This window comes from Pinus tabuliformis, chromosome 8 (genome assembly GCF_031772625.1).
Source record: "Pinus tabuliformis cultivar Carrire ecotype Pingquan chromosome 8, CPIR1, whole genome shotgun sequence".
Lineage (NCBI taxonomy): Eukaryota > Viridiplantae > Streptophyta > Pinopsida > Pinales > Pinaceae > Pinus > Pinus tabuliformis.
The window spans coordinates 608,447,067-608,470,856 of record NC_142294.1 but is presented as its reverse complement, the minus strand read 5'-3'; the positions used below and the strand labels follow the sequence as shown (position 1 = coordinate 608,470,856).

At 36.9% G+C, this 23,790-nt stretch overlaps 1 protein-coding gene across 1 annotated transcript; it reads left to right on the top strand.

Annotated features, from left to right (window-relative positions):
• Window positions 1–2,155: 2,155 nt before the first annotated feature.
• LOC149236971 (3-oxoacyl-[acyl-carrier-protein] synthase I, chloroplastic-like) lies at window positions 2,156–22,352 on the top strand. Its single transcript, XM_089372553.1, has 8 exons — window positions 2,156–2,842; window positions 4,610–4,965; window positions 19,891–20,322; window positions 20,823–20,996; window positions 21,131–21,244; window positions 21,421–21,522; window positions 21,640–21,706; window positions 22,022–22,352. Exons 1-8 carry the CDS (start codon window positions 2,665–2,667, stop codon window positions 22,087–22,089), a joined length of 1,491 nt encoding a protein of 496 aa, XP_089228679.1. The 5' UTR covers window positions 2,156–2,664; the 3' UTR covers window positions 22,090–22,352.
• The last annotated feature ends 1,438 nt before the right edge of the window (window positions 22,353–23,790 follow it).

Sequence of the window (23,790 nt, the reverse complement as noted above, 5' to 3'; positions counted from 1 at the left end):
AAAAAGCAAATTGAAATTGAAATTGAAATTTGCTAAATTGAAATTTCATAATTATTTATATATATATTTTTAATAAGAATTTTACAAATTATATTTTGGAGGTTAACATTTATATATTTAGAAATTAAGAAAGAAAATTATAGGTTGGATAGATCAATTTGGTTTTAGTGAACAACGACCACCATCATTATCATCATCATGAAATATAGATAATGAGTTTGATCATATTAATAATGATAATAATAATCTAAAATCATGACAAAACTAAACATCAAGTTGATAAATAAAAATCTATATAATAATTTAAATATTAAAATATCTCATTTCAATTTACACACATTTTTTTCCTTTTTTTTAATGTTATGAAAACTTTTTTTTGAAAAAACAAAATATCTCATTTCAATTTACATATATATATTTTAATTGTATGAAAACCTTTTCTAAGGAAAAAAACACACTTGCTTAGCATTGAAAATAACCATAAATTATAATTCTTTTTAAACTAAAACAAAAAACACATTTTTTTTTAACTGTAAAAAATAAATAAAAACACACTTGATTCCTTATTAAATATAAAAAATTACTATAAATATATTTTTAATACATATATTATTAAAAAATAATTTAACCATCTGGATTTTATTCTTCCTTTTTTCCTTCGATTATAAAAACATTTACACATCTCATTATACAACCACATATTGCGATAATTTATTACACATTAAGATTGCCATCCTACACATTAGAAAAAAGAGTCATGTGAACTCTAAATATGGTTAGAAAAATGTCTTTATTACAATTAATGCTTTTAGAGTTTGATACGGAAAAAATGGTTTAATAGATGTTTTGAGAAGGAATTGTGAGTAGGAATTTGTTTTTAAGATGATTCAGTCAGGGAAGATTTGCAACTAATTTTTTAATTAATATTTTTTTAATATTTTTTTTGTGGGTAAGAATATTATTGGTTGTTATTTGTAAAAGTAAATTTACTTATTATTGTTATTTAAGGAAATTTATAACACTTATAATAATTATCTACTTGTGATTTGTAAGGGGGTAAGTTTTTACTCCTAGATGCTTCAAGTCTTGCATCTATTAACCTTTTTTATATACTAGAAAAACAAACCGTTAATCAAATAAAAATAGTTTTAGAATATACTCCAAATCCACTAGCTAATTCTTTTAGATTATTTGAAACTAATTTCGGAAGAAATCACATTGGTAGATTTAGGTAGACCTAAGTCTACCAATGTTTAGGTAGACCTAAGTCTACCAATGTGATTTCTTCCGAAATTAGTTTCAAATAATCCAAATATAGATCACATAAGCTTAAATATGAATAATTCTTCTCATTAAAAAATTGAAATAAAATAAAATAATATAATATGTGTAAATAATAGTAATAAATTAAATAAAAAATAAATATTAAAATCTATAATATAAAATTAAAAAAATAATTTATTATACTATAAAATAAATTTAATAAAATTTATTTACACTTAAAAAAATATCATTTTTTGTAAGTTTGACATGAATACATTTTCATTATATCCAATATATCATCTCGATTAAGTAGAAAATTAAACAAATAACTTCACATTAAAAAAACTTTAACATAACAGTTAATCACCATCTATCCAGAATCCCAAAAACTAAAAATCATTATTTTAAAAATATTCATAAAATAATAATTTTATTACACATAATTAATTGATTACACAAAACTTTCTCCTTTCTGCCTTTTTTTAGATAGAGGAGAAAGTTATTACAAATAAAATAACAAAACAAATAATAAATATAGTTATGTTCTAACATGCTCAAGTACCTTATTTATTTATTTAACTATAAAATCTTCCATACCATTTAAGTAATAATAAAACTAACATTAAAATAATTCATATGCTCCTTAACAATACGAAGGTCTGAACTTTGATTTCATATCATTCACATGATCCTGGAATTAGAATCCAAATTGCATAAACAAAATGAAAAAGTTTGCACACGTGGCAATAGCCAAACACTTGTATAATATTACGTGTAGTTTGAGACCTATCCACGTGTCAATTTTACATTTGGCAAAACCCTTACAGGAGCCAAAACGTGAGCTTGTGCCCTTGTTCTCCAGAGCAGAGAAACCCTCTACTCATTCATCGAAACCCTACGACGTTGGGAGCACGTGACCCGATAAGCAACCATAAAAAGTTTCTCCCAGCATTAAAATATGAACACGGTTGACTGTGAACACGGTTGGGAGCATTGGGCACATCGAAATTTTCTCAATTCATTATTATACAGTCCTAAAAAGGTAGGAGGGGGTGGCTCAACTTCCTTCTTAAACAAAAATTGAAAGGGCTTCTAAATTCTAACCTACCATAACCTTCCCAAATCACAATAATAATGAACTTGTAGAAGAGAGTAATCACAACAACAGCTACTCAGCATCTGCAACAGGATTCCTTGCAACACTTGTCTTGTGATGCCCAAATACTAAATTCATCTACTCCATCCACCTTTGCATGACACAATCTTCGCACAAACTGCTGGATTTGCAATTGCATTCAGGGGAGTTGTGGTTCTCGTGTCTGAATATATACCTGCTTTGGTGTATGGAACGCATCACCCTGCAGTAAATCAAATAATTCCCAGGCTTCTCAGGACAGGGCAATGGCGGGCTCCGCACTTGCAGGCATGACTGCTTCTTTATCCATAGCTGGATTCGAACCCAGTCGAGGAACTTGCAGTCGTTCGATTTCTAGATTTGATGGTCTCAGAGCTGCTGAAGCTGAGCTCGCTGATGTTTCTCTGCTCTTGGGCGTTCGGCCTAACAGGCTATCTCGTGCTGGTGAGTCGGCATTGTATTATTTTTCCTTTGTGGGTGCAATTTTTATGGCAAAAATCGAAAAAATCTGTGTCGTGGGTATAGCTTATTCCCAGATTTACTACGTGGGTATTGTATTTTTTTCAAATTTGCTTTGTGGATGTTAGATTTTCCAAATCAAATTCCTTTTTTGTAGTTATCGCTCTTTTCTTTGGCTATTACATCAGTATCCAGTAGTTAATAGGAGTTTCCCGCCCGAAACGAGCGAGGAATAGGTGGGACCTAATCAGTCTCATGCGTCCGAGAAACTTGAACTGATCCAGGTACAAGAATCTAAGGGTAGTCTATCCCGGGTAATCCAAGGTAGCTGATAGTGATTTCATTTTTCCTACTAAATTTTGCTTCGTATGTAATTTTTAAAAATTTCCAAAAGTTTAATGCAGAGCTGCTGCGATCCCTCTGCATGAGTCCTGAATACTGGTTCGTAGATATGTGATCAGTGCAACTGGCTGTTACTGGTTATGGCCTGTTGACTTATATGATAGATTCGACCGGAAAGTTTGAGGTTGGGATTCCCATTTTGCCTCAAGGGTTTGATAGAGGTGTGCACATTCAATAGCCTGATGGGGGTCATGTCAATCTAAAATCCCTGAATGTACAGTAAATGGATGCTCTAATCTCAACTTTTTTGGAGGAAGTGGTTGCATGCTGTACACCTATGGGGACAGGGTAGACCTTTTAAGTGAAACCACCATCTCGGTTTTTGCAATCAGGTTGTTATTTGTTGATAAACATTGCTTTCGTTCTGCATTATAGGCATATGAACTCAGTTCCCTGAAACGAGTTCTCAATTTCATAGTGAGGTAGATTTACTATGTTAATTTGAGCCTGGAATTTGATGTTCCGATTGCCTGCCTGCAAATCAAGTCATAAATTGTGGGCATATAGCTACAGATCTCTATATTAGAGGTTAAGGTGGATGTCAAAATCAATCAGTTTGGCAAATGTCTTCTAATGACATCAATCTCCATATATTGTTATCCTCTAAATCCATGGGTAGTTTGTAATAAGAGTTCAGAATATATCTTCGAATCGAAAGAGCTCCCTTGTTTTCTTCATTGCCCAAAGCCCTTGGTTGAGTGGTTATGAGCAGCTTTATTGTTATCCATAGCTTCAATAAACATAGTCACATTCCTTGCACATGCGAGTTCATAAGGCCCACTGCCATGCAGGATGTACCTTAGTGTGTGAAACTGTGGTTTTAATTTCTAAGTGATTTCTGATGATATGGTTTCTCTCTTTGGCCGAGTCTTAAGAAGTGTCAATGCAAGCGTAGGCTGGGAAATGTCCTTCAAACTTCCAAAATATCTTATATTCTGATTTCATTATCCATAGATGAGATCTGTAGCTAGGGACAAAATAGTGTTTGTTGTGTTTGACACACCAAGTAGTTATTCAAAAAGAGGTTGGACGACATTACTCTGTCAAATCAGTTATATTATTTGGCTGTGAAAATGAATGTAAAAATGGCAACCCTGTTAATCAACTGCAGATTTTTGGCAGTTGTCAATAAGTCCTATTAATTGTGTCTCCTGGTATACTATAAATACCAGATTCGGGTTAGCTTATGATTTTCATTTTCTTAAAGATCTTTATATATTTATTTCACATGGATCTTTTTTGCTTATTGACAATGATATAAGACCACTACCGGTAAATAGCGTTATAGGTTGCATATGATTTTGACCATTGTTCTTTAATAACAGTTTGCTGTGGTTGTTGTTCATACAGGTCCCAAGACCGGCGTCCGAGCCATGTTACTTCCTTCAGTCAATGCCCTTAACAGAGAAAAAGATCCTAAAAAGAGAGTGGTTATTACAGGCATGGGGCTAGTTTCTGTTTTCGGAAATAATGTTGACACATATTATGAAAGACTCCTGGAAGGTCAAAGTGGGATTGCCCCTATAGACCGCTTTGATGCTTCAAAGTTTCCCACAAGATTTGGAGGACAGATTCGGGGATTCTCATCTGAGGGTTATATTGATCCAAAGAATGACCGTCGTCTGGATGATTGTATTAGATATTGCCTGGTTAGTGGGCAAAAGGCACTTGAAGATGCAGATCTGGGAAAGGATAAAATAAATAAGGTATGGGATAGGTGAAGGCTCACTCAGGTTTTGAGGTTTGACATCATTATATTCAACTAATGACAGATTAGTTCTGGAAATTTTCTCATTATTTTAGTTCCAAACGATATGTGGTTGGATTCTCATTAAACTACGTTTAATTTGCTAATGGGATATGATATGATTTTCAGCAATGGCTTTACCATAACAATTGAAAGGGTGTGACAAGATTGCAGCTAAAATTAGCCTCAATGTTGTCTCACATAAGTTTCTTTTTTGGGTAGAAAAAAATTATTAACAAGAGCTGAATATAAGAGTAACAAAGCTAAATAACAATAAACATAAGAATCACAACACCTGTTAGGGCAAGCCTCCTTGAATTTCTTACAGTGTGAATGTTGACATAACTAGGGTCTGTTCCATGTTTAGATATTATTTGACAGCTTCTGGCTTCCCCTTTCTTTTGTGGAGAGTGGATTTAATTACTTCTGATGGTACTTGGGTTTCAGGAGTTCTTCCCGGTCGTCTTTTTGGTAATTTAGGTGTTTGGGCAGTGTTTCAAGTATCTATGGTTTCTCGCAATATTTCTGTATTCTCCTGAATTATTCAGGTTGCCAATCTGTTTGATATTTTGTGAGTTTTTCAGGTCCAAGTTTATTCTTACCAATATTTTTGATAACTTCTGATATTTTCTCTGATATTTCCAATAAATTTATTTTTGGACCCTCATTGAATTCTGTGAAACGATATTTACAACAGTACTTTTGGGGTACCTCAATGGGCTGCAGACACACTCTTTGATAATCCCTGGATGTCATCTATTAGTGCCTTTGATTAAGCCTTTTGAGGTGTATCCTGAGAGCTTTTCCCTTTATGACATTGGCTCCTTTATTACTCTGGTTTCCAATCCAAGTTGATTTTTCCTTCTTCACTTTTTGAGAATCTTCCTATCCACTGCTGGGTGGCTAGACAGTGCCTTTTTCCATGAATTTAGCTAGGATGGTGTCTTGGGACAATTCATTAGGAGATGGTCTAACCCATGACAAATACAGCATGTCGAGGCAGTATTTTCATATTTTATTGTTTGGGTTGAAAGGGTGCAATACAGGATCCAAATGGTGTTTCCTCCCCATGGCATTAGATGGTGGGAGAGTGCAGCTCCATCAATCTTATGCTCCCCGCATGATCATACAGCCAGGTCCAGTAAGCCCCGGTCACTCTCCAGATGATATCATGGGCCCTTGCATGGGCCCTTTCATAGTGATACTCTGACAGTGAGCCTGCATCTTGGTCCCCTCTCATGTCCTTGGCTACCAGGTCCAGCAGGCCTCGACATTCTCTCTCTTTTGCTCTGCATCAATATCCTCAGTCTCTGGCATTCTTAATGTATCATTGTACACGCACTAGCTTATCATTTGGCTAGACTCTTAGTTTATATCTTTTTGTTTTTCGCTAGGCAGTTATCCTTTATCATTTGTATCAGCATTGATCTAGGAGTTGCTCTTGCATTGCCACATTGTGCGTACACTAGCTGTACCTTCTAGTCCCATTGACCTGCTTTTCTGGTCATTTGATGGATGCTAAATTTTTTTTCTCATCTTATCTGACAGTTTTTTTTTCTAAGATCTAGTTCTACACATATCCTTGAACTCACTTTGATTAGTCAATAATTTGGCCATCACAGGTCAATCATCATTAGGGATTTAGACTTTTGGTATTAATTTGACCATTCATCCATATTAAAACCTTGGTCTTGAATTTGCCTGTCAACTTCTACAATATCAATATAATCTGCAGGATACAAATTATCTTGATCAGTTAGAGTTGGAATACCAGGAGATTCTTTTAAATGTCAACATGCTTGATAATTTTGATGGATTGACTTATCTATAGATGATTCTATGCCCAAACAACTGAGGATTTGTTGGTTTTTATTGGCAAGTGTTGTGCAGACATTCACTTGTTGAGACTCGAGAGAATCTTGACTTGATAATCGGCACACCATCATTTTTAATTTCGTAGATTGTTGGGAAACATCTTGTTGTGATGCACTTCACAAGTTTCACAATATTAAACAAGCCCAGAACTTCCCTTTCTCAATCCAGTCAAGTTTATTTGGGAAAAGGGAATGCCCAACTAAACACCTAAGGAAGGGGAATTCATGCTAAGTGAGCATGTTGGTCACATAGAAAATACTGTATTTCTTCTCATGTTTTCTTCAGGGACACACTATTGATTTTCATGCTTTCAATCTGCTGTTCTATTCAATTGTTTACGACCTTTGTTAATTTCCAACTACTGAGCTCTCTGAATGCTTTTATACAATTCTGGGAATTGTGAACCCTATATGCTCCTCTTAAGCTTTCATTAAGATCTACAACTAACCTCTGCTGTTGGTTTTTATCTGTTCTTGACACTTGTTAAAAATTAAAATATGACTATTCAGATCTTTAACTCCGCTGCCATAGTCTCAAATCGATTCCATATGTTGCAGCTTAATTTCCTTCAAACTTTTGAGTGGACAAGCACTGATCAACCATCAGATCTATAAAGGAAAGTTGAAAAGAGTTGCTGTATTATCTCTTTCTTGGTTATGCCTTCCTCAAATATCCCTTAGTTTAAATTTATGAGCCAATCTAGTGCTTGATCATCTAGAGAGGCTCCAGGTTCTACTATCTGTCTTGCCTTGTCATCCATTGATCTTGTTTTCCATATAGTCTTTAGACAAACCAATATTTCTTGGGATCAGGGTGACCCTTATATAGATATAGAGCTGTAACAACTTCAGGAGAATTTGCCATTGTATTTGATCTAAAATTGTAATTTCCGAAGACTTTACTAGGTCAGCAGTGTTCTTCAATTAAGGAAGGTTAAGGAAATTGTCTTCCAGTCCCACCTAGAGTCATACATTGGTTGATTTAGTTGTCGACCTGATATTTGACTTGACAAAGAAAAATAATTCAGTTGGCAAAAATTTTTGACTGAAGATAGGTCTTGAGTACATAGTACATACTCTTCTTAAAATTTGGTTTATTATGCTTTCATAATTGCTCCTTTCTTTTCTTAGCCCCTACTTACCTATTCCATCCCACGTAAACTTTTCTGCTCCAGGGTATAAAGGAGCTAGGAGCCATTAGTCAAATATTTTGCAATTTTTTTTAGAATTGTGGTTTTTTTGGATTTCTAAAAGCCTTTTGTCTTCTGTAAGCCGTCATTCCCAACATCTTATAGTGATTGTTCCTAATAGCTCAGTATTTTTAAAATCTTTTCAGATTTATTCCTTTGAAGGCTCTTCAACACGTCTTCTTTTCCCTAAGCATGTTTAAGTTGTAAATAGGTCATTTTGTGTGGGTCATTATTACCAGGCATTCATTTTCTCAGAAGTTATTCTAGTTATCAGCAACTTTCTTTCACTTTAATGATCAATCCCTTTTTTGTTTAATGTCCTCCAAAACCCTCTTTGTAGACAAGTTGTACTGCTTGGACATATAACCATAAGACCCGGTAGAACTCATTCACCATTACTTTGAAGTTCTCTTTCATCCCTCTTGTGAAAAGTGTTCCTTAACTTGTTCAAATCTGCACCTCAAAATTAGATTTCACAATTGATTCTATGTATGATGTTAATTGGAAATTTCCTTACCTTTTATTGCAAATCAAAACATCAATGTCCAGAATTGCTTGAGAAAATAGAGACTGATTCATTTTAAGCAAGCAAAACCTTATTAAGTGTGTCATGTCACAGAAGACATCTAAGGACCATTATGATCCCAGTCAACAATATAATTATTCTGAAGATCAAGAAGACTTAGAACAACATTCCCAAGATTCTGAAGATCAAGACCATGGTCAACAACATGATGAAAGTGATTTTGAAAATGGAACTAAATACACTCATGATCATGTTGAAGTGATTAAACTTTAAAAACAGCAAGAGGAAGACCTTGAATTAGATGACAATTTTCTTGGGCCTCTTTTCAGTGATTTACCTTCAAATACAACTCAGCATATTGAATTTCCAAATTTGATGATTTCGAAGATGCTTTATTTGGCACATCCATGAAGTTCTAATTTCTAATTATAAATTCCTTTTTCCAAGGAAAAAAAGCTTTATATTTGATATTTCATGCTTGAAATCAAAATATACATCAGCTTAGCCTTACGGCTCGTGACCAAGGTTCATAAGCAGTCTCTATCCTATCTGAATCTACTTATTACAGTCATCCATCAAAGCAGCAGTCTCTATCCTATCTGAATCTACTTATTACAGTCATCCATCAAAGCAGATTAGGTTCAAGTGCCCTTCATTCCTGTCATCAGTTCTTCAACAACAAGAACAGAGCAAGCCCTTAAACAGGTCCCACAGTAAACAATTTTCCCTAATTTCTGGCAAAACCTTGATTCGAGCTTGGATCAAAGGAGAAAAAGTGAGATACAATGGACAAAGAGCCCTACTTGTATTCTCATCAAGGTTCCTTCCTGCAGTGTAAGTGCTGACATAGCGAGGTGATGCTAAGTGTCAATTCACAACACCATTTGGTTCCTTTGCTCATCTTACTGATACTCTGTCTATTTCATGGCATTGCTGGCTCATATCATGAAAATTAATATTCTAACTTCATTCAGCCATTTGATGTAGTTTCTGCTTGTTTTCTACATATTCACTCCAGTTCACTCAAATTTTTCCAGATACGAGAGTGTGTTTATCCAGCAATGATGCTTTTTCTATCTGTCCAAAAGGAAACAGTTGCAACAGTTTAAGGAACCCATATTTTCCAAACTTCTGTGAATAAAAGGATGGTTAATTAAATGAGTCTTCCATTCCCACTTTGTGATGAATTAGCAGACCAATGTTTTTGCATATGGGAGAATTTTACAGGGAATATCAATAGGCATGTCCTCTCTTTATCTTTGTTTGCCCTTTTTGCCTAAACCTAAGGTACTTCTATCGTTATGGTGGTCCTCAAGTCCTAATAGGTACATCTGTTGTAATATTATTTGTTCTCATGTAATTATTAGGGTCATTAGTTAAATAATGATAGTGATGATGTTTGATGAGTTATCAGTCTTAATATCAGAAATGCCCCTATTACCTTGAGGAACATTTATGAAGGGTAATTGAAGGAAATATTAAAACGATAGTGTTTCTAGCCTATTAACAGGCACTCTCCATTGACAGAGTTATTAGATTTTTCAGGTGACACGGGCCTTAAGAATCTTCTGTGAGATTTCTATTGTATACTTGTGTTCTTTCTTGTCAATAGTCTGCTTCCACTTTTTATCTAGATTTTGTGCACCAACCACTTTTTCATGTGTTTGGTTCTTAGTTTTGGTGTATGCAGGTTATTTCCTCTCTTGATATGGGCTTTAATCTTTCCACTTTTTTGATCCTAATTTATTATGTTCAAATTAACAAGTTCTGTTACCTATATAAAATCTCGAGCTTTCTTTCAGTAGCAACCTTGGTTGGTTGAGGAAATATGTCAAGCTGCACCAACTACCAGAAGTCACAGGTAAGAACTAGCCATGCAAGTGATTGCTATAGGGGCATGCTATCCTCGGGTTCCTTGTTGTCTGCCATATGCTTTATTATCATATATTTTGGCTGAAATCTAATTGTCTTCTGTGCTTTTTTTGGAAATGAGTTTGGCGAAAAAATTAACTCTGGTCAATACCTAAGTAGCATGGGTACGTGTATCCAGGAGTTGGATTCTTTGTAACAAACAAGAAATGTACCTGCAACCTTACCCTGCAATACCCTGCAACACATTTCTGTATCCCACTGTACCTGGGCAGATTTGAAGATGTACCCTGATTTTGGGTATGTCAATGTTGCCATTAGCATGATTTTTTTAATAATTAAAAATTTCCAATAACGTTGCATTTTTTATGGGCCCCAACAAGAAACTCTAAAATGACTAGTTGTTGCCCCTTTTTATACCTTTAAACTCTAATTTCATGCTTACATGTATGTTTTCACTTTGTCTTGTGACCTTAGAAGAAACCAGCAGAGAAAAGAGGAAGTAGCACACTGATTATTTTTTTAATGCCACGAAATTGGTGACCATGCCAATGGTTCAATTTTAAACATTCTTTCCCATTATCGACATTCATCTCTCCCTTGGTTCCCACATTTCAGTTTTGTTTGAAGTTTCATGTTTTTTTGTCTGTTAGTTCCACACCATGTCTAGAAAGGGAAGGAATACCATTGATCAATGTTGAATCGTATATCAATTGATGAATGGTGGCACTGGAATGACTTGGATCTAAAAAATGAATTTCAATCATTTTCTAGGAGTTGTGCTTGCACTCCCACATTATATTCATACTGGTTCTACATTCAGTCCCATTGCCTACTTTTGTGGTCATTCATCGGGCATCAATAAAATTATTTTATCTTATATATGTACCCCTGACATACCCCTGTCCTGTGTTTCAAAAAGTGGTGTATCTGTACCAACACCCCCGTACCTGTATCCTTGTAACATAACATACAAGATACACCTTGTGAAGTATTTAAATGGTTTTATATCTCCACTGCTTCCTCGCACATTATATTCATACTGGTTGTACTATTCAGTCCCATTGACCTACTTTTGTGGTCATTTGTTGGGCATTAATAAAATTATTTTATCTTATATATGTACCCCTGTCCTGTGTTTCAAAAAGTGGTGTATCTGTACCAAGTTCCAACACACCCATAACTGTATCCGTGTAACGTAACATACAAGACACACCTTGTGAAGTATTTAAATAGTTTATATCTGCACTGCTTCCTAGTTCCTTGTATCAGGCTTTTTGTTAGGCCATTGACGGACCAACTGTGTACCTGTGCCTTTATCTGGGTCTAATCATTTTTCTTCAAACTTGAGAAGGATTCTGCTTGAATCTTTGGAGTTCAGTGTGATGATATCATTGGATATTTCGAATAATTTGATATGCCTTCAACTATACAATGGATTGGACATCTGATGAGGTTCAGCTGAGTCATGTAGCACTGCCTATGTGGTTATGGTTATGAATAGTATCAAAGCTTTGGATGGTATTTTGGGGCATACTGTTGAGTTCTTGATTGCAGTGAGAGTTGGCAGCAGATGGAAAGCTTGTAGACTTTGTTCTGTGATACTTTTCCTTGCTACTGTGAATAGCTTATGCAGGGTGAAGTTGTCCCTGATAGTGCTTGTGTTTATGTGCATCTCTTTAGTATTTATGTTCAGACATCAGGCTGACTGATTGGCTCTGTCTGGGAGACTTCTTATTGCTACTTCTTGTTCCATAGTTAGTTCTCGACTCTTTATCATGTCCCTGCAAAGGCCTAGTACTATGGTGAAACCACTTCTAATTTACATCCACGAAAAGCTGTTATTGATTTGCCATACACAGTGGTGAAGTTACATTGCTTTTGTTTTACCTAGCATTGTGCAAGTGGTCTATATTGGATTGCAACATTGCACCTATTTCAGGTTGTTATGCTCAAAATTCTACAGTCCTAAATTTGTTTGTATCATAATGGTGGGGATTTACTTTTTTTTGATCCATCTGTGCCGTCCTTCAAGAATCTGAGTGAAGATCACATTCTTCATTGAAGTGAAAAACTCAATTGAGTGCAACCTATGTTCTGATGCACAGTGAGCTAAATTACAGGTCTTATGATAACCCTACCTTGAATTTCATCTGTAGTGATATACCTCTTTGTTGCTTCTATTGTTTTGCATTATCGACACACCACCTTATAAACATTTTTTCCTAATAAGAATATTTTGTCCATCCTCTCAATTCATCTAAACCCGTTTCCATGCGCCTCATTTAGATATCATATTCATTTCTTGATTTGAACTTGTGCTCTTTTGGAACAAATTTCAGAGCAGTTTCTTATATTTCTATGATGTTCTCTGACTACTTGCTGAGAACTTGCCAGTATCTTGTAATGCCTAATTTTATTCCTCCAACAAAATACTGCAACAATCTTTCAATATGTTCTCATAATCACATGTTCCTCAATATTGATTTTTTAAACATCAGCCAACATCTTGCTTAGATAAGTGTTCAGCGATTTCTTCATTATTTAGAATTGAACTGAACTTCTTGCCCTTAATTGTTTTTTGTTCAGAGAAATACTTATATAAGTACATGTTAGAATTAGGACGTCAATCCTACTGGTCACATTAGGACCTATGTAAATATTTGTAATTGTGAATTGTCCTTGTGAATAAAATCAAATGAAGGACAAGATAGTCAATTAAGAATGTGATAGTTTATAGATATGAGAAGTTACCGGAAGTGAAAGGTCAAGAGAAATATGCTACAAATTGCACATCTTGCATGTAATTCACGGCTTTTCTGTTCCTCATTTTAGACAACAAACCTTTTAGCTCGTGGCATTTTGTGATCCTGTTCAATGTGCTCTATTTTACAACAATCATGGTATCTGAATCTTCAGCCATAGGAGAGTAAAGGAATGCTGTGGGTGAAGTCCAGGTATCACCTTTCTATATATATATATATATATATAAAGGCGATACCTGGACTTCACCCACAGCATTCCTCAATTCCTCTATTCTCAGAGTCTTCAGCCATCAGAAATAGAGGAATGCTGTGTGTGAAGTCCAGGTATCACCTATATATATATATATATATATATATATATATTGTCTTTTCCTTGCCACATTTGGCTTTTTAATTTGATCTACCCCAGATTTTATGAGTTTGTGTACCAGAAGCTTATAAGAGATTAGCAGAGTAGATTATGGCCATTGGAGGCCAGATTTTGTATATGTGATTGTGTAAACAAGCAGAAGGATGTTAAGAATGAATGCTCAGAATTGAGGTAATTGTTTTGTCACTGTGAGAAAGTGTTAATTTTAGGTATGTTCTATGCTGAATCCTGATAGCAAATTTACTTCAATTTTTCACATTAACTCAATATAAATTCCAAATTAGCAATCACATTTAGCATGATAGTAAATGCAGATAGAACATAAACATAAATCGCAGAAGACAAGCCAAGACAAGAGGACACAAGATGTGGCACCAGCCAGGGACAAACCCCAATGTGGAGAAAGTTAGAAACTCTTGATCAATTCTTTTTATATGTTCTTCAATAGTTCAGCAGAGAGAGAGATAGTACATATACATCAGAAGTCAACCTTTTGACTTATCTAAATAAGAGCAGAGATCATCTCTAAGAAGATGGCATATGAGGTAGCTGATCTGAGCTCAGGTGAAGGCATATTGCATCCACTGATCCTCCAAGGTGACTCCATCACTATGCTGCACTTCACTGTGCTGCACCCAATCATCATGCTGGACCTCATTACTATGCTGCACACATCAAACTGCTGCACCTTATCATCATGCTGCACCTCCCTGTGCTGGATCATCATGCTGTACCTCACTGTGCCCATCATGCTTATGCTACACTTTATCACCATGCCCATCATGTTGCATCCATCATGCCACAGCATTTATCATCATACTGCTGCATCCTACTAGCTGCACTCATGCTGCTGCAATATAATGCTGCTGCCATTTACACTATGTTGTTCCATGCACCTCACTGCGCCATGCTGCTGCATCCATCACATCATGCTGCACCCCTTTGGGGTATTCATCACTCCATGTTAACCCAACACGTGGCTCCCACAGGCTGCTCCGAATCTGATCTAAATCTGGTCAATATCCTTGACCCAACGCACCTCTAACACTGCTCCAAATCTGCTTGTCACTTTGCTGTTCCTGACTGTTCTGGTTAGGGCACCTGGGCATACTGATGTAGCCCTAAACTCCTCTCAACAGTCCTCGAACAGCCCTCCAAAAACTGCAAACTAGGCAAGGAGAGATGCTTCTCCTCCACGTTGAAGGTAAGGGCTCAAGACAACCCTCAAATCTGCCCACGCTAGCTTTGCTGTAGTGGTATGGCATGTGGCCTGCCACACAACACTACTGCTGCTCATGACACCCTCCAACAATGGTACAACCCATCCATTAGCCTTTAAACAAGCTAGCGTTCAGCTCCTAAGGCCTCGGCCTAGCACAACAAGCATCACGGCTTCCTACAACAGACTTCGGACCTTGTTCAACCCTTGAAACAGTCCTCCACCTTGACTGCGTTTAGGTCTCCACCTTGACTGTGTTTAGGGAAGCTTCAACATGACCACGTCTCAGTCAGCTTAATCATGACAGTGTCCTAGATCTAGGGCATGTAGAGCTAGGGTCATCTTCTAGGAGTTGCGTAGATCCTTCTTCCACATGGCAGCATCTAGGGCAGCTCTTCTTAGGGCAGCGTATCTCTTAGGATCTCTCCTCCCACCAAAACTCAAAGACAAGTGGAGAGGAAGAGATCACAAGAAGAGTGTGTGCAAATGACTAGCAAGCCACCTCTTTTTATGCTAAAATGTTGAGCACATGTGGGGGCAATTTGGTTGCTGGCCGACCTTGACGAATTGTCACATAACACAAATAAATTCATATCTCCATGAATACTTGTCGGAATCGGATGATCTTTAGATCAATCCTACACCTCTCGATGAGAGGAATCCAAGAAAAATATCAGCTGCCATAAATAAGATGACCCACATGGAGTATGGCTCTAGTTGCCAATTTTAACACTCCCTCTCAACTAGGGAGAACTCCATCTGCTAATCCATCTGTCAGACTGTACTATCTCTGCCATCAATGCCCTGCACTGCTCTGCTTTGCTGAACTATGAAGAAGAAGTGATCGAGAATGTATCATACCATCCTCTATTGACCCGAAGTCAATTCCAAATAACCGAGAGTGTCTCATACCACTCTTACTGACCCGAAGTCAGTCCCAATGAAGAGAGTGTGTCATACCACTCTTACTGATCCGAAATCAGTTCCAAATAAAGAGTGTATCATACCACTCTTACTGATATGAAATCAGTGCCAAAAGAGAGTGAGTTATATCACTCTTACTAACCCGAAGTCAGTGATCCTAGATCAATATTATCCTAGCATAGGGAGTACGGTAGATACACGATGCGTCCATCGGTACTATTATGGTCCCTATCCTCATTTCCCTACTCCTTGGCCAAATGAGAGGTACTTCCCATGAGTCCCAGACTGCATGGGTAGGATGTCTCAGCAGGAGAAGGATGAACCACTCATCCTGCCTACATGTCGCCAGGGGTATCCTAGGGGAAGGCTGAACCACTCACCCTGTACACAACAAATCACTAGGGGAAGGCTGAACCACTTACCCTATGATTGTGTCTCAGCAGGAGAAGGATGAACCACTCATCCTGCCTATATAGCAGACCACTAGGGGAAGGTTGAACCACTCACCCTATGGTTGCTCATCGCTCCAAGATGTACCCCCAAGCCCCCCGGAGCTCCCAGAGCTCAATGTTTCTCCACGACTCCTAGTTGTTCTCGGAAAGTCAAGAATTTGACCTTTCCCTGGGGTTTCGATAGAATATCGACGACCCGCACATCAATCCCAATGTGATGGAGCCTTCTTGCTCCTTGATGTACCATATCCCAGATAAAGTGGTATTTGATGTCTATATGCTTGCAACGATCATAGAACACGGGATTCCTCAACAATCGAATCCCCCTTTGGTTGTCACAGAAGATCACGATGGTATCCAACACGTGTCCAAACAGCTCACTGAAGAGCTTCCACAACCAAACAACTTCATAGGAGGCCATACTCACAGCTATGTATCCGGCCTCATCGGTGCTCAAAGCAGTCGACTTCTGCTTCCTGCTCATCCAGGATATCGAAGCAGAACCCAAAGAGAACCAGCACCCAGAAGTGCTCTTGCGATCCTCCACACTGCCTGCCTAATCAGCATCAAAATAATCATGCAGCTTCACATTTCCGGCAGTGTATCTCGATCCATGAGAGATTGTGCCCTGAAGATATCTCAAATGATTCTTGGCACCAATCCAGTGAGGCTCAACCATATATGAGCTCAACCTGCTAACTGCAAAACATATATCCGGACGAGAGTTCACCAAGAACATCAATGCTAGTATGGGTTTATGAAACTCAGAGGCATTTCCCAAATCAGGTCCGACATCACTACCGCATAACTTCTTAAAGTTAGGCTTCATTGAGGTAGTCACAGGCTTGCAGTTCACCATTCCAAATCCAGAATCCAACTCCCTCTTACTTTTGCAAATGAGAGGGTTTGCACCTGTCAGAAAGAGGTCGTCCTCATAAGGTGCTTGTATGAGAGGTCTATCATCCACAACCTTCAAACACTGGTTTGGATCGGCATCACTCCTAGTGAATCTCAGCTTCATCAGCTAGCTATCAATCCTCTCATATCAAGTCTGGGGTGATTGTTCTAAAACATAGAGAGCTTTCTTCAACCTGCAATGTGCATACATAGATTCCTGATCATGAATCTCAAACCCCTCGGGTTGTTCCAAATCTGTGGACTTGCTACATGAGGGGAATGGTCCCCTTTTAAGTTTTCCTTCGGTACATCTCGGACATGTACCTCCATGCTCTTCTTGAATTTAGGCATCCCTGTCACCATCTGTCTCACATCGGGTAGGGCCCCACAATGAAGATGGGCGGGCCTCCGATGCCATAGAAGAGATGTGTCACATGACATGGTCCCCAATGGACTTCCTGCAACTTGATACAAATTGCCAACCTGAACCCATGAGTAAAAGCATCTTGAAAATTTCCATTTTCAAGCACGTACCTTTCCATCGATGAATGCCACCTTGAAACCTTTGACTTCCATTGCCGAAATGGACACTAGGTTCTTCTTGAGATCAGGTACATAAAGAACGTGCTACCCTCATTCTTGAAGGGTAGCATTCCCTACACCCTTTCCGGGATAGGTGGCATCGTCTCCAAGAATAATCTCCATGATTGTCTCCTTCTCTATCAAATTAGAGAGAGCTTCCTTCTATCCGATGAAGTGCCTTGAAGCACTACTATCAATAAGTCAGATTCCAAAGAGTCTAGAGGAGAAGTAATGGAGAGAGCCAATATAAGATAATACTTCTTTAGAAACAACATTTGATTCTTCATACTTGGAGTTCCTTGCGTTCTTTGAAGAGTTGGCCATTTCCTTGATGACCTGCATTCCTTTTTCCTTTGCCATTGTACCTGTCATTCCTTCAATCATTGAAGATGCCCCTGGAATCATTGTTATCATCATCAAGTGATGTGTCCCTTCTATTCGGACACTCCTTCGCATAATGGCCAAACTTATTGCAAGCAAGGCATCTGCCTTTCCTTCTTCTTAGATCCGGACTTGCCATTGAAGTGACCTGCAGGTAGGCCACCAGATGCTTCTGCTGTGCCACTTCGATAATTTTCATAGCTTCGATTTCACCCTTGGTGAATTGTTGTTTGTGCATTACGCAAGAAAAGTGGAGGTGTTGAAGACATATCACATGAATATTTGCAAAAATAATAGAGTACAATGAAGATTTTGTTTGAGTTAGGGTGATATCATCATCAATATGATTTAAACTTTTAATACAATCTTAAAGAGCTTAACCCACTGCACAACAACACTAGATATGTGTGGGTTCTTACTGCCAAATATGCAATAGATGCAGTGTTCGAATGATTTATCTTGGATGATTACAAATGAGGTTTACATACCTCTTATAAATAGGTGTTATGGTAACTTTGACAGAGTCCCTAAACCTAGGTGTGGACCACTAGGGCCTACAACTAATCTAGTAACAAACCATGTGACAATAGGCCAACCATTAAGGGTTGACCATCATAACCCCATGGGACCACAGGGCACCCTTTGAACTATCACACACAGATAAATTTGAAAACATAAACTAACAGATTTAATTTGTTTAAAAATCTTTTTATAGTTTTAAGCAATTCAATTTTTATTGTGTATAGCCTGTTGGAATCTTCCCCTATCAACTAAGCATTTGATCACATGTATGTTCCATTTTAAAGGGTTTTATGTCTCAGTCTGCTAAAAGAGGCTGAGGAATATTTTTGAGTAAGAGACAATTTTCAACATACCCAACCAATGGATGGCAGGAATCTCATCACCAACTTCTTATCCACCTTGGGTGTTAGGGGAGCTGATGGTTGACAGCACTTTGGGTTATGGCTTCTTCATTGGTACCCTTTGGATCCTTGCTCATCTTGTTCTTCTGGTCATCCTTGTGTTTCATTGAATCTCCTTAAATCTTCTTTTTTTTCTCTTGCTTTCTCCCCACGTTTCTCTAGTGTTGTTTTTGGCACTTTCCAAGTTTCCATGTACTACTATATTTTATTTTTATTTTTTATTCTTATTTTATAAGTTCTATAAGATATACATTGGCACTCCCAATAATTTACCAATTTTTGTTCTTTTTACAGTCCTATCGGGCAACTTTGGCAACTAGTGGACATAAATATATAAATCACATTAAATATACATTTCCCTACCACCCTCCTTACTTTCACGAGCCACCATTTACTATTATACAGTATAGACTGTAAGGAAGATGTACAATATTAAGAGTAAGCAGGTCTACCATGTGAAATTTCATGGACATTGACGGCAATCACATGATTCTGTTGGGATGTGTTTCATGTCAGTCTGCTCTGCTCCGGACATAAGCTGTATTGTCAACATTCTGCTCGGCGTTTTTAACTTTTTTCATATCAACAATTGCAGGTTTCTTCTGTCTATTTAGTCATGTCTGCTAAGCTATTTTATGGTGCATGATATACTTGAGTCCATCTGAGATTGGCTGAAATATCAGCTATATTAAACAGTCTATTTTTCAGTCACATATACTTATGAACTTTAGTAGTTGGCAGTATCCGTGACGGCTGGTCATGTTTTATGTTCTTTATGGCATAGGAAAGTACATTTTTGATGTCACATAGATGTGCTTATATGCATATTCTATTACATTCCGTGTTAACATAAGTTGTGCTTTTGCTTATGACTTAGAATTTCATAATATCTGATCAGTATTATTCTTGCAGATTGATAAGGAGCGAGCTGGTGTACTAGTAGGCAGTGGAATGGGTGGGCTAAAAGTTTTTTCTGATGGAGTACAGGCTCTTATAGACAAAGGATACAGGAAAATAACACCCTTTTTTATACCATATGCAATTACCAACATGGGCTCTGCATTGCTTGGCATTGAAGTAGGATTCATGGGTCCAAATTATTCTATATCAACAGCATGTGCTACATCCAACTATTGCTTCTATGCAGCTGCAAATCATATTCGCAGAGGTGAGGCAGATATCATGCTAGCTGGTGGTACTGAAGCAGCAATTATTCCCATTGGTTTGGGTGGGTTTGTTGCATGCCGAGCCTTATCTCAGAGAAATGATGATCCTAAGTCTGCCTCAAGGCCCTGGGACAAAGACCGAGATGGCTTTGTCATGGGTGAAGGTGCAGGCGTGTTGGTAAGTTTAGAATGACAAACATTTTTCAGTTAGTGTTCTGAGTGTTATATCTTTATTTGGTGTTTAGCTATTTGCCTGTCATCTGTGCCCCAATCCACTTATTACATAATCTTGATGGAGATGCAATATTTTAACATAAATGCGGACAGAGAGATGCTCCAGTGTTTGATTCCAAACTATGTGAAGATTCTGTCTTCTGCATTATGATTTATTTAGACCGAACAAATAGAGGGAATAGTCTAGTTACAGTCAGTTATACATACCTAGTACTGTTATCATAAATTTCTATTGGGTGTTGAATTGTGTTTCTTTCGTCTTGTATTTCTTATGACATAATTCTATAAATCCACGGCTTGTGTGCATTAGTGCACTTGGCTCTAGGTGGTTTCTGTTGCTTGAAGACTGAAAATTCTTGCCCAATGTGATTATGTCCTGGTTCGTAAATAATAAATTTACCATTTCAGTCGAAGACTTCAGCTAATTTCATAGTTTCTTCACAGGTTATGGAGAGCTTGGAACATGCAAAGAAGAGAGGTGCTCCAATTCTTGCTGAATATCTTGGTGGAGCTATTAACTGTGATGCTTATCACATGACAGACCCAAGGGCTGATGGCCTTGGTGTCTCATCATGTATTGAGAGGAGTCTTATTGATGCAGGGGTGTCACCAGAAGAGGTGCATTTCTTGTTTCCTATAAACTGGAGTTTGCATTTGTTTATGTTATACTGTATGTATCTGTCATGAATGGGCAAGAATTTTCAATCTGGGTATTCTTTAACTGTATGTATAATGCTTGATTGTCCATACAGGTGAATTATATAAATGCCCATGCCACATCAACTCTTGCAGGTGACTTGGCTGAGGTTAATGCCATCAAGAGTGTGTTCAAAAACACATCTGGAATAAAAATAAATGCAACTAAGGTTAGTAATCACATTCGAGTAGATGTAAGCTTTTGCATACCCTCCTGTCTTTGGATTTGATTCAGATAACTGGAAGGCACACCCTTGTTTATAGAAACAATATTTAGGATGTTTTGCTTTCCTTTGTTGACCACATTACAGGCGTTAACTTTTATCTAACCATTTATACCTTACAGTCTATGATAGGGCACTGTCTAGGTGCAGCTGGTGGGCTAGAAGCCATTGCCACTGTCAAAGCCATCAATACTGGTTGGCTGCATCCATCGATAAATCAATTTGTAAGAGTTACTTTGTTTGTTATTCTAAAGCAGAAGTATCGCTGTTATGGTAAAAGTTTTTAGCGAACATAATATTGAAACCCATCAAGAATTTGATTCTATTTTGTTATGTGTCAGAACCCAGAACCCGCGGTGGAATTTGATACTGTTCCTAACGTAAAGAAGCAGCACGAAGTAAATGTTGGTATGTTTCAGTTGAGCTTTAAACTTTATAATATTGCTTTGATGATGAAGGTTTATCCATCAGAGGAGTTGAACCTGAAAATATAAGTGTTTGTGTCATCGATAGTCATTTAGTCATTTTTGGTCTAAACGGAGAATGCAAATATGTTCAATTATCATGACAAACTTTAAAATTTGATGTAAAATGAATGCTGCATAAGTACAGGTGTAATTTTAACTTGAGTTATGATTCAGCTGTAGTTGCATTTATATGGAAACTATGTTTCTATATCATCTTATTTCTATAACATCTAACTAGCCATTGCATGTTTTGCAGCTATTTCAAACTCGTTTGGTTTTGGGGGGCATAATTCAGTTGTAGTGTTCGCACCCTATCGACAGTGAGAACACATAGCGTTGTTTATTGTTTGAAAATAGTCCATGGAGCAGATGCAATCTTTAAAAAATGAGAGAGCATTTCATTTGATTCTTTTATGCTACTGAAACTGCAAGAGGTTTCCCATTATTAATTGGAAACCTCTGTTGTGAAATAAATTTTAATTGACATAAAAAGTTCAGATTGGGAGCAGAAATATTGGTGTCAGAGTAGCAGTTGGATTCATTCTTCAATCAAGAGAGAATATGTTATTCTCTTCATTTTATCTTTAGTATAACGTCTTCATCCTATCATTATGACATTTAGGATCAGCAGGGGTTCAAATCTTCCTCAAATTTTGGCCATCATATTTTTCATATTTCACATGCAAGAAAAGGGTTTCCTAGTAACATTATTTCACCTGCAAGAAAATGGTTTACTAGTAAGAATATTTCAAATGATGTGTATGCTTTACTAGTAAGAGTGATCGAATAGAGAATCCAATGTATGACTTTTTATTGTCGTGATGTTTCTCATATGACTGAGCTGTTAAAATTTGTCAGGTGCAGAGCTAGAGTATTCAGTGGTAATGTTTTCCTGTTTCTTGGGGGCTCGTGACTCTTGTATCAGAATTATTTTAATTGTTGAGTTTATTTTTTTTCAATTAAATACTACTCATCAGACTCGGAAAATCTATCTCAAATTGCAAAAGTAACAATAAAGATTCTCGAGTCATTTTTTGCATTCCATATTTGTGTGTACAATTTTTGGTTTGTTCTCTGTTTCTTTCCATTTTTCCGATAGCTCTACTCATTGTTAAACATCTGAGGATTGTTTCTGTCGCCATTTAGCTTGTGATCTCAACATGTAGTGAATTGTTGGTGCTTTTCCATACAACATTTGATATAAGTAGCCCAGAGATTTTAGTGCTTAACCCATGCTGCAAAGAAAACAAATCATAGAAACCATGTGTAAAATTTTCGTCTAATCATAGAAACCATCTGTAATTGTTATCTTTTGTGCTTGTTTTTGTTGAGCATACATTTTCAGATTTTGGACCTTGAATTGTACCATAGCATTCATTATGATGATGGTATATTCCAAGCCCTTAAAACTAAGGCTTATCGTCAAGAAAGTTGTGATGGCATATTCCAAGCCCTTAAAACTAAGGCTTATAGTCGACAAAGTTGTGTTTCAGGCTATCATCACTTTCTTGACAACATGTAGATTAATTTGATAATTTACATTGACTAATTTTAGGATCCTTTGACCATTGTTACAAGAAAATTTCAATCCCGGCTGTCACCGTTATCTCGACAACATATAAACTAATTTGATAATTTATATTGAATGATTTTAGGCTTTTGAGCATTGATGCAATAAATTTTGAGCCCAGGCTATCACCATTATTTTGACAACATATAGACTAATTTGATAATTTATATTGACTAATTTTATGAATTATGATCACTTGTGCAACTAGGTGGAGCTTAATGTGGGAAATTATAGGATGGTGCTTGAATTTAATCTTCCATATATAATTGGCTTCCTTGATAATGAAAATACAAATATCATTTTAACACCCCTCGCCAATGATTATTTTTCCTTTTTTTTTTGTTTAAATTTTTGAGATATCTATGAACCTTTCGTGTTTTTTTTGATAAATTGTGTTGTAATTATATCTGCACCTTTCATTTTTGTATGTATATTATCATACATCGGTTCTTGTC